At 45.0% G+C, this 11,510-nt stretch overlaps 1 protein-coding gene across 13 annotated transcripts; it reads right to left on the bottom strand.

Annotated features, from left to right (window-relative positions):
* Positions 1-5,757: 5,757 nt before the first annotated feature.
* Positions 5,758-11,279, bottom strand: LOC109784395 (ranBP2-type zinc finger protein At1g67325). Of its 13 annotated transcripts, none has more exons than XM_073506034.1 (10): positions 11,007-11,279; positions 10,829-10,874; positions 10,622-10,734; positions 10,233-10,500; positions 9,086-9,156; positions 8,861-8,912; positions 8,663-8,772; positions 7,928-7,958; positions 7,584-7,735; positions 5,758-6,303 (listed from the first exon to the last, which is right to left on the bottom strand). In XM_073506034.1, the coding sequence occupies exons 1-10, from the start codon at positions 11,016-11,018 to the stop codon at positions 6,298-6,300; spliced, it is 861 nt and encodes a 286-aa protein (XP_073362135.1). In that variant the 5' UTR covers positions 11,019-11,279; the 3' UTR covers positions 5,758-6,297. The 13 variants fall into 13 exon arrangements, with proteins under 13 accessions (XP_073362135.1, XP_073362128.1, XP_073362134.1 ...); XM_073506027.1 differs by having other exon boundaries at positions 5,758-6,189; positions 10,622-10,730; positions 10,825-10,874; positions 11,007-11,238; XM_073506033.1 differs by having other exon boundaries at positions 10,622-10,730; positions 10,825-10,874; positions 11,007-11,238.
* Positions 11,280-11,510: the final 231 nt, after the last annotated feature.

The raw sequence follows: 11,510 nt of genomic DNA on the forward strand, positions 1-11,510 counted from the left end.
TACGACGCTCTTGCCGGGTTCGGGAGTGGGAATGACCTGCCCTCGAGCAGGTAGCCTGTGCGAGATTTCGGCGGTCAAGTACCTAGCCTCTCTTAGCTTCTTGATGTCTTCCTCTGTGACAGAGGAGGGCATCCACCGACCTTGAAGGTTGGATCCGGACATGGTTGAAGGTCCGAAGCGCCTGACCTGAGCCTTGGGTGTTGAAACTCGAGACGGGGGAAGGATTCGATCGAGTACGAGAAGAAAAAGGACAGGCCTTGGCCTCTTTATAAAGAGGGTGAATATCAAGTGTCCTCCTCGTGGCCGTTTGGGACTTGCCTAAAATCGAGGAGTCATACCAACGGGCACGATTGGGTTACCCACATCTGTATTGATGAGAATCCCGTAATAAGGGGACACGATCTCTGCTTCGACAAGACGTGCCAATAAAATCGCCTCACAAAACGTGCAGTGCAGGCTGATTGAGAAAAACGGTTCGAATAATGATCAGGCCGTGGTGTGATGTCACGTTATGAAAAGTCGTCAGCGGATTAGATTTGTGGAAATGTTATTATCTCTACGGTGGTATGTGGAATTTGTTTTGCAGAGCCGAACACTATCCTTGTGTTCAAAATCTTCTATGGAGTATTCGGAGGAGGAACCCGCCTTACAATGCCGAAGACAATCTGCGCGCCGGACTCATCGTCATTGAAGCCTGGTTCAGGGGCTACTGAGGGAGTCCTAGATTAGGGGGTCCTCGGACAGCCGGACTATATCCTTTGGCCGGACTGTTGGACTATGAAGATACAAGATTGAAGACTTCGTCCCGTGTCCGGATGGGACTCTCCTTGGCGTGGAAGGCAAGCTTGGCGATATGGATATGTAGATCTCCTCCCTTGTAACCGACTCTGTGTAACCCTAGCCCCCTCCGGTTTCTATATAAACCGGAGGGTTTAGTCCATAGGACAACAACAATCATACCATAGGCTAGCTTCTAGGGTTTAGCCTCTACGATCTCGTGGTAGATCAACTCTTGTAATACTCATATCATCAAGATCAATCAAGCAGGAAGTAGGGTATTACCTCCATCGAGAGGGCCCGAACCTGGGTAAACATTGTGTCCCCCGCCTCCTGTTACCATCCGCCTTAGATGCACAGTTCGGGACCCCCTACCCGAGATCCGCCGGTTTTGACACCGACAACATGTTTCTCGGTTATGGAGGTGACAAAAAGTTCGTCATAAAGGGTTACGTCGATGCAAGCTTTGACACTGATCCGGGTGACTCTAAGTATCAATCTGGATACATATTGAAAGTGGGAGCGATTAGCTAGAGTAGCTCCGTGCAGAGTATTGTAGACATAGAAAATTTGCAAAATACATACGGCTCTGAATGTGGCAGACCCGTTGACTAAACTTCTCTCACAAGCAAAACATGATCACTCTTTGGGTGTTAATCACATAGCGATGTGAACTAGATTATTGACTCTAGTAAACCCTTTGGGTATTAGTCACATGGAGATGTGAACTAATCACATAAAGATGTGAACTATTGGTGTTAAATCACATAACGATGTGAACTAGATTATTGACTCTAGTGCAAGTGGGAGACTGAAGGAAATATGCCCTAGAGGCAATAATAAAGTTGTTATTTGTATTTCCTTGTATCATGATAAATGTTTATTATTCATGCTTTAATTGTATTAACCGGAAACTTAGTACATGTGTGAATACATAGACAAAGCAGAATGTCCCTAGTATGCCTCTACTTGACTAGCTCGTTAATCAAAGATGGTTAAGTTTCCTAAACCATAGACATGTGTTGTCATTTGATGAACGGGATCACATCATTGGGAGAATGATGTGATGGACAAGACCCATCCGTTAGCTTAGCATATTGATCGTCAAAGAAAGGGTTCTTACCTGTGTTACAAGGTGTGAAGTTGAGTCAGACTCAATGCCCGACCACTGCAGAAGATAGAGAGAAAATGAGAGTCATTCCCTATGCCTCGGCCATAGGTTCTATCATGTATGCAATGTTGTGTACCAAACCTAATGTGTGCCTTGCTGTTAGTTTAGCAGGGAGGTACCAAAGTAATCCAGGAGTGGATCACTGGACAACGGTCAAGAACATCCTGAAATACTTGAAAAGGACTAAGGATATGTTTCTCATTTATGGAGGTGACAAAGAGCTTGTTGTAAATGATTACGTCGATGCAAGCTTTGACACTGATCCGGATGACTCTAAGTCACAAACCAGATACGTATTTATATTGAATGGTGGAGCTGTCAGTTGGTGCAGTTCTAAGCAAAGCGTCGTGGCGGGATCTACGTGTGAAGCGGAGTACATAGCTACTTCGGAAGCAGCAAATGAAGGAGTCTGGATGAAGGAGTTCATATCCGATCTAGGTGTAATACTAGTGCATCGGGTCCAATGAAAATCTTTTGTGACAATACTGGTGCAATTGCCTTGGCAAAGGAATCCAGATTTCACAAGAGAACCAAGCACATCAAGAGACGCTTCAATTCCATCCGCGATCAGGTCAAGGAGGGAGACATAGAGATTTGCAAGATACATACGGATCTGAATGTTGCAGACCCGTTGACTAAGCCTCTCTCATGAGCAAAACATGATCAGCACCAAGACTCCATGGGTGTTAGAATCATTACTATGTAATCGAGATTATTGACTCTAGTGCAAGTGGGAGACTGAAGGAAATATGCCCTATAGGCAATAATAAAGTTGTTATTTATATTTCCTTATATCATGATAAATGTTTATTATTCATGCTAGAATTGTATTAACCGGAAACTTAGTACATGTGTGAATACATAGACAAACAGGGTGTCCCTAGTGTGCCTCTACTTGACTAGCTCGTTAATCAAAGATGGTTAAGTTTCCTAGCCATAGACATGTGTTGTCATTTGATAAACGGGATCACATCATTAGAGAATGATGTGATGGACAAGACCCATCCGTTAGCTTAGCATAATGATCGTTTAGTTTTTCTGCTATTGCTTTCATCATGACTTATACATGTTCCTCGGACTTTGAGATTATGCAACTCCCGAATACCGGAGGAACACCGTATGTGCTATCAAACGTCACAATGTAACTGGGTGATTATAAAGATGCTCTACAGGTGTCTCCGATGGTGTTTGTTGAATTGGCATAGATCGAGATTAGGATTTGTCACTCCGTGTATCGGAGAGGTATCTCTGGGCCCTCTCGGTAATGCACATCACTATGAGCCTTGCAAGCAATGTGACTAATGAGTTAGTTACGGGATGATGCATTACGGAACGAGTAAAGAGACTTGCCGGTAACGAGATTGAACTAGGTATGATGATACCGACGATCGAATCTCAGGCAAGTAACATACCGATGACAAAGGAAACAACGTATGTTGTTATGCGGTTTGACCGGTAAAGATCTTCGTAGAATATGTAGGAGCCAATATGAGCATCCAGGTTCCGCTATTGGTTATTGACCGGAGATGTGTCTCGGTCATGTCTACATAGTTCTCGAACCCGTAGGGTCCGCACGCTTAACGTTCGATGACGATTTGTATTATGAGTTATGTGATTTGATGAACCGAAGTTTGTTCGGAGTCCCGGATGAGATCAGGACATGACTAGGAGTCTCGAAATGGTCGAGACATAAAGATTGATATATTGGAAGGTCATGTTTGGATACCGGAATGGTTTCGGAAAGGTTCGGACATTTTCTGGAGTACCGGGGGTTACCGGAACCCTCCCCCCCCCCCCCGGAGTTAATGGGCCTTCATGGGCCCTAGTGGAGAGAGGAGGTGGCGGCCAGGTGGTGGCACGCCCCCCACCCCAAGCCCAAACCGAATTGGACTAGGGTTGGGGGGCGGCCCCCCTTTCCTTCTCTTCTCCTCCTCCTTCCCTCCTTCTCCTAGTGGGAATAGGAAAGGGGGGGCCGAATCCTACTTGGACCGGGAGTCCAAGTAGGACTCCCCCCCTTGGGTCGGCCACCTCTCTCCCCCCCCCCCTTATATACGTGGGAGGGGGCACCCCAAAGGCACACCGAGCCTTCTCTTAGCCATGTGCGGTGCCCCCCTCCACAGTTACACACCTCGGTCATATCGTCGTAGTGCTTAGGCGAAGCCCTGCGCCGATAACTTCATCATCACCGTCGCCACGCCGTCGTGCTGACAGAATTCTCCCTCGGCCTCAACTGGATCAAGAGTTTGAGGAACGTCATCGTGCTGAATGTGTGCTGAACGCGGAGGTGTCATACGTTCTGTGCTTGGATCAGTTGGATCGCGAAGACGTTCGACTACATCAACCGCGTTACTAAACGCTTCCGCTTTCGGTCTACGAGGGTACGTGGACACACTCTCCCCGCTCGTTGGTATGCATCTCCTAGATAAATCTTGCGTGATCGTAGGTAAAAAAATTGAAATACTGCGTTCCCCAACATCCTGAACGATACGGAGGGACAAGAAACCGACACGCCACCCTGCAGAGCAACGGGCTTTGCCGGGACAAAAAACTTCTCCAGGCGTGTGCTGGGACATGAGCTTTACAGACGCCTGATCCTTTGAAGCAACCTAGAGAAACATATCACAGTTCGCAGAAACAACGACCCAGCTAACTCATCTCTTCTCCTCCTCCCGTCTTGCCATCAAGCTAGATTCCCAGGAGGGGCCCATGACCCCTGCCGGGGCAGATACCAGATAGGCAGCCACCGCCGGCCGCGGCGGCGGCCAAAACCCTAGTCGTGCTAGGGATTGCCTTTCTCCTGAAGAAAACGCTTCAAACATCAAGGTTAAGATTTCTTGTTATGCGTATGTGATATGATGGCGGGCGCTTCACATCAATTCAAGAGTTCAACGGCGACAACTACGGTTCTAGGGCGCTGATCCTATGGGCACGTGTATGAAGATTTCTCGGTTGTCATCGACAAGGTCAGGCCGGCTTCCATAGCAGAGAAGCGACGACTCTTTCTGGCGGCGGTAGTGGTCGTTCGACGGTTCAGATCCTCGATGCAATTCTTATTATGTTTGGGGTGTTTTGTACTTTTCATGAACATTTATAATATATCCAGGGCCTTTTCGCAAAAAAAACATATATACGTGAAGGGATTGAAATACGAGTGGTCGCCGAATACAACTGTAGATTACGCACGTGCTTACTTCCGCGTGCGGCGGACGCAGGTTGTATCTGGGGATGTCCATTGTCTAGCACAGTCAGACCTCGCGCCGCACGCACGCACGCGTGGCCCATGTCGCGTGTACGTTTGGCATGGCTAGTTGGCCGCTTCTATGCCGCTGCGCCCGCGCGTCCATCGCACTACGTCAGAGATATCCTTTTGCGCCGCGCGGAAATATCCCACCGATTTCCATTTTTCTTTTATATAATATCGCATCGATTTAGCGCCGCATGCCTCCTCCGTACGCGGCGGCTAACTACCCCCGACTGAGACGGAATTCATTGTCGAGGATTTGATTAACAGCGTGCTTCTTGGGGTGCAACTATTAGGATTAGAATCGTGTGTTTTCAAATACTAAAATCGATTTTTAATCATCCTGAAAAAAATCGATTTTTAATAATAGGGAAAGCCAATAATTGTTAGAGTAGTGGAATTGCAGCGAACGCCTCTGAAAAATGCCTCAGATCTTGGCACAAGTTCGACGTAATATATGCTTTCGTTGTAAGATTTGGCCGAACGGTTATAACAATATTAAATATTAAATAAGCAATATGGGAACATCCATAGTTGCAAGAACTAAAATGTAACAGAATCAGAATAGTTTATATCAGACTCAAACAAACATATAACAAATCATCAAAGCCAACCAATCCTCAATTATACAATTATAAGAAAATCGTAAGAATGAGAACAAAAGTAAAATATGCACTCCAAACAAATCTAAACCAAGCTTTTAATCCAAGTCCGTACCAAGATGGCGGTGAGCAACACCGTCGATTGCTTGCTTGATACAGAGTTTGAAGGGTCCACACAGTACAAACGATTTCAAAGAAAAATGAAATGGTTACTTGTCATCTTATAAACTGTGTTGCAGCTCACTGAGAGCTGCCATTCGCAGGGCATGCGAACTTGTCGGTACCGGTAGTCCAGCAGCGTGGCCGGGAGCATCCTTCTCGATTAGGACACTGCTGTCTTCAAAGTCATGTGAAAGTTGCAGCTTTGATAAAAGCTTCCCCATATTACATGACAAAAACTAATTTCAATGGCACCCAGTCAGTCAAAGAGCACCAATCCAACCAAGCATGCGAGGTTATGCACACTCCACAATGCGATTATGCACAACTCACTCTTCCATCATCTATCATCTCTTTGATCCAAAAACATCAGATTGGTAAAACTTGCATTAGCTACGCTCCAGAGAACATGGTAACATATGCACATAACAGGACATTGGTGAGCTCTAGGGAGTCAACATGCCTAACTTCAATTTTTATTTCAAGAAAAATGGCATATTGCATGTACCAATTATTATAATGAACCGTCAACAAGGAAAATTGATAAGTACTAAGAAAGAATTAATATTGTTTCTACAGTGATAGCAGTTTTCCCTCAAATGTATTACCGAAATGATGGAAAGCAAGGTAAACAGACCATGGTCTGAACAGATCTGCCTAAAAAAATGTTTAGCAGCCGTTTCACCAATACCAACACAGAGGGGCGGGGGGTAATCTTTCATTGATAACAGAGAAATGTTGTGGAATTTGCTCTGGTTAGTTCAACAGATGTTTTTTTTTGGGTAAGACCAACCAAAATACTGATGCAAGTCTGATGTACAAGTATCAATTTCTGATCCTTTGTTATCCCATTGTCGAGAATCTCCAAAACATAACTAACAGTGCAAGCTAAGTGCTCCTAAACATTACTTACGGAAGTAAGTAAACTAATTGTGAATGGAAGGGAAAATCCCACGTTGAAAGAATCTATCATAAACATCTCTTAGATTTTATCTGAAAGAAAAAGGCGCCATTATCGAGCCATTAGACATTAACAGCAATACCCAAACTGGACATGAGTTAAAACTGAAGACCACAAACATAACTTGGACAAAACCAATCAAGAAAAATCAAGGAGTCTATGTAATACTTCACTGCAGATGAAAGACATCTAAGACACATATATAGCTAGAATCCATTATAACAAATAGCAATTTCCCCTGAGTCCAGTGTCCACGACAAGCAAACAAATTTCAGGAGGATATTAACAAATGGATGATCTTGATCAAAATCTGTAGAGATATGAAAAGCCATGACTCCAGTTGCCAACTTCACAACGTTTACCATTAGGCTGTGACTCAACTATATGGTCCCAAGGGGAAGAAACTTGAAACGACAGCAGCGACTACGGACACAGATGGACCCCAGACATTCAGACTGAAACTTGACGACGACGCTGAACCTTCTTGACCCTCATTACTGTTCTAGGACTCACTGTAACATTAAGGACACGATATATAAGCCATGCACAAGAGAACACTGAGACAGGCAAAATAATAAAGGAACTATTGAATAGAATATTTAAGGCACGCAGTTTTTGGTTTTCTATAAGAAAAGGCACGGAAAACAATAAGGACCATAGTGGATCACATACCTGATTGTCCTGATCTGTAGCCAGATTATCAGGACTGTTTGCCTGCAACGGCTTTTCTTCCCCACAACTTGGACGGTTGCATTTTGTCCGGAAAGGATAGTTTATGTTATTGCACTTTTCACACTTCCAGCTACCCTCTGGAGTCTTTGGTTCTGTTATGTCAAAGTTAGATGTATAACTGAATAGTGTTTCGAATATATCTAATAAACTAGTGCAAAGCTTAGACGCATATCTTGACAAGGGGTTCCCCAATATTTACTGATAACAAGACAAAGCAAAATACTTTAATATATGTGAAGGTAAGGGGGAACTAGCATGTATAATGTTAAACACTAGAAACTTACTTGGAGCTCTTGAACTGTCAGGTTTGGATCCCTGAAGGAAGAGTTAATATGTATGTCATCAGTACAGTAATACAACAATTTAGCTCTACAAACAGTAAAAGAAGCTAAAATGATAAATAGATAGCCAATCCAACATTAACAAGAACATAAGAAGAAAAATAACCATAACCAAATACACTAACAGTTCGCCCACTAATAGCTTCAAAACAATTGATCACACTCCACATAAGCACTAATGCACAATCTAATGGTGCAACTGCATGACACAAACTTGATGCCCATTGCCAGGTGAATGAGCAACCGTTCTTGGTTTGGTTCGAGACAGCTTGTTTAAGTTGTAATGCATAGGGATTTTAGATATGCGCAACCTATAAGAATTTAGTAAATATCTTTTTTTTTAAAGAATGGTTATCAAACAAGTGGTGAAGCTATTATATAAATGAGACATGTATTACCATGCAAAAAAAAACTGGTGAAGCTATAATGCCCAAGAAAAGTCCAAGTGTACATATACATACACTGATCAACAGATATATAGCAAATATGTAAATTTGGTCGAATCACATAGAACAACATCTCACTGAACAGTTTTTACACATCGCATATACTTCAGACAGATGACTAAGCTTGTAGGCTGCGGCAGCAATGTCAACTTCAAAGCACAATTATGAAGTTGGCTCGGCTAGTAATATAACATATGAACTTAAATGTCAGTGCGAAGGAACCGTGTCAAACCTGGGTGTCAGGTCTTGGTGTGTTGCATTTTCTCATGTTACAGACTGTCCGAAAGGCGAAGTTAATGTTGTTGCAATTAGGACACTTCCAATCATTATCACGTCCAGCTCCTAAAATAGTTCAAGAGAAGCGGCAGAGAATAAATCTGAGTGCCAACAAAATTGATTGACCAGTGAAAAGGACAATGCAAATTTATACCAGCAGATTTCTTCTGTGAGCCTTCGTCAGAATAGGAACCAGCCCTTGTGCCCTACAAGAGAAAGAAATAAAGGACATGCAGATTGCTTAGCATGGTCAATCACACCAAAACAGCAAGAACAATGAGAAATAACCTTCCCACACAACATAAATAGAAGGCACAAAAGGTAGCAGCAACCAATTGAGGCAATGTAACTCATATTAATATGTACAGGAGTAAATTACCATTGCCCCAGGACCAGCGGGTGAGCCCAAGCCATATCTATCCATGGGCATGCTGATGCTGTACATTCCACCTATTTACAGGGAAATGAAATTCAAAAACGAATGTTAGAAACACTGTAACAACATTTGGGTCAGATCTAAAAACACCTATTCAACAAGCATCAGAGACAAGAACTGACTCAAATAAAAAACCGAGAAATCAACAAGTAATTTATCCATTACAGACAAATGTTGTACAGTAGAAGTGTAGAACAATATATAGTATGCATAGAAATATGAAACAATTCCTTATTTAACACCATCTTAAATTTCGCTTCCTCATTTGACACCGAAATACGTTTTCTAACCTATCTAACAACGAGTCTAAATTTTATGCCCTTTATGACACTTCCGTCCATTTTAAGCCTAAATGACACCTGAGAAGACCCTTTTGCCCCTCATGTTGTATGTGTGTGTGCAGGGCAGTAGCACACACACACGCAGCGGCACATACACACACAGCAACCCACACGCACGCGCGCACACAGAGCAGCACAGACGCACGCAGCATACACAGAGCAGCACAGACGCACGCAGCATACACAGAGCAGCACAGACGCACGTAGCACGCACGCAGCAGCACACACCGAGGAAGACACGCAGCAGCACACACCGAGCAAGACACGCAACACCACACACACACAAACACAGACAGCATGCATCAGTAGGACACACGTGCGCGCGCGCACACACTCACAAACACACGCGCGCGAGCAACATCAGCAACACACACGTGCGCGCGCACACACACGCAGCAGCACGCATACGAACATACCACGTAAGGGGCAAAAGGGTCTTTTCAGTTGTCATTTAGTCTCAAAATGGACAGAAGTGTCATAAAAGGCATAAAAATTTAGACTCATTGTTAGATAGGAAAGAAATCATTTGTCAATGTCAAATAGGGCATAAAATGTAAACACTGTTAAATAAGGAATTCTCTCTAGAAATATATTGGACGTGCTACTATAATTCCTGGCAAGTAAGTTCAGACAAATAAATAGTTGTGTTTTTCTTTTACATATCAGATACTGTTTATTGCATTTGAACAGCTAATCACATGACAAAGTAGCGCTACCACAAAGTAACAGAGATATCATAGCCATCTTACCTGCACCAACCATAGAACCACTAGAATACGGGGGTGGCGCCGCCATATGCATTGGCCCATAGGGGCTCCCCATCGGGACTCGCCCACCATAGCCATACGGATATCCAGAGCCCGGGGGGAGCTGAGGAATGCCATAGCGTGGCATGGGATGCCCATTATAAAGGTTGGAGCCATACGGGGGAGGAGCCCCAGTGAGGTACATGGACGGAGGCGTCCCCGGCGGCATGTACCGCCCCGGCACCGAGTAGTGGGGTGGAGTCTGCATAGCCTTCTAGGCAAAAAGCAACAGCGGCACTAGGTAAATGCAAAACACCGAGCACATAACAGGCACTCAGGAGCCAAGCCAACGGATGATTTGAGTCAAGAACAGCTGCAGGAGCTGCGAGTACCGTGTGATCAGCGGGCCTGGACTGGTCGCAGTTGCGCATGTTGCAGGTGGTGCGGAACGCGAAGTTGACGTTGTTGCAGCTGGGGCAAATCCAGTCGTCCTCACGCCGGCTACCTGAACGTCGCTCGTGCAAAACAGGCAAACCATCTGAGGCGCAGCTCACAGAGCGGGGCGGAAATAGATGAACGGAACAGCTAGAGCAACCTACCGTCTGTGCGCGCGCGCTTTCCAGCGGACTGGATGCGGTTATCCATCTGCAAACGCAAAGGAGATGTGAGCACGGCGAAGGATTTGGGGTCGCGTCAGGGTTTCCCCCCGCGCCGGATGGACCTCGACAGCAATTCGAGCGAGCCACAATTCGATCTGGGAAGACGAAGTGGACTCACCTGAGAAGACATTGCTGGTGGTGGGCGAACCGGGGAGAGCAGCCGGAGAGCGCGAAGACGTCCGCGAGACGCGCGGGCGGAGGGGAATCCGGCGGCGAGAGAGGGGAACGCGTCGCCGGTCTAGGGTTTTGACGTCTTGTCGATACTGGTTTGGTGGCTGCCTCCGCGTTGGACGCTGTATAGGGCGTACGGGGGTGGAGATTACGGCGTATGCCGAGCTGCCTCCGTTTGGGCCCTTCTACCTTAGGCGCAAAATATATTCAGGCCCACTTTACAATCTCCCCAAAAGAGTTCTATCCTATACTCTCTTAAAAAAAAAGTGGGCCTCTTTGGTTCACATGATTTGTAAAAGGTTGCAACAGAAAAAACACATGAAGAATAGAGCGACATGTCGTCTTTAAATCTCTACTCCTAAAATCTCAGTACATAGGTCATCGCTCGTTCCATTCGTTACTGCCCACCCCATCGATCGAATAGGTAAGTCCTATCAATTTATTTGTTGTC

Source organism: Aegilops tauschii, chromosome 7 (genome assembly GCF_002575655.3).
Source record: "Aegilops tauschii subsp. strangulata cultivar AL8/78 chromosome 7, Aet v6.0, whole genome shotgun sequence".
Classification (NCBI taxonomy): domain Eukaryota; kingdom Viridiplantae; phylum Streptophyta; class Magnoliopsida; order Poales; family Poaceae; genus Aegilops; species Aegilops tauschii.

What these genes read in the sequence shown, in the direction of transcription:
- LOC109784395 (XM_073506026.1), bottom strand. An exon ending in TGACAGTTCAAGAGCTCCAA is followed by an intron (nt 7,736 to 7,927) that starts GTAAGTTTCTAG and finishes TTGACATAACAG; the next exon opens with AACCAAAGACTCCAGAGGGT. An exon ending in CTACAGATCAGGACAATCAG is followed by an intron (nt 6,190 to 7,583) that starts GTATGTGATCCA and finishes CATTGAAATTAG; the next exon opens with TTTTTGTCATGTAATATGGG.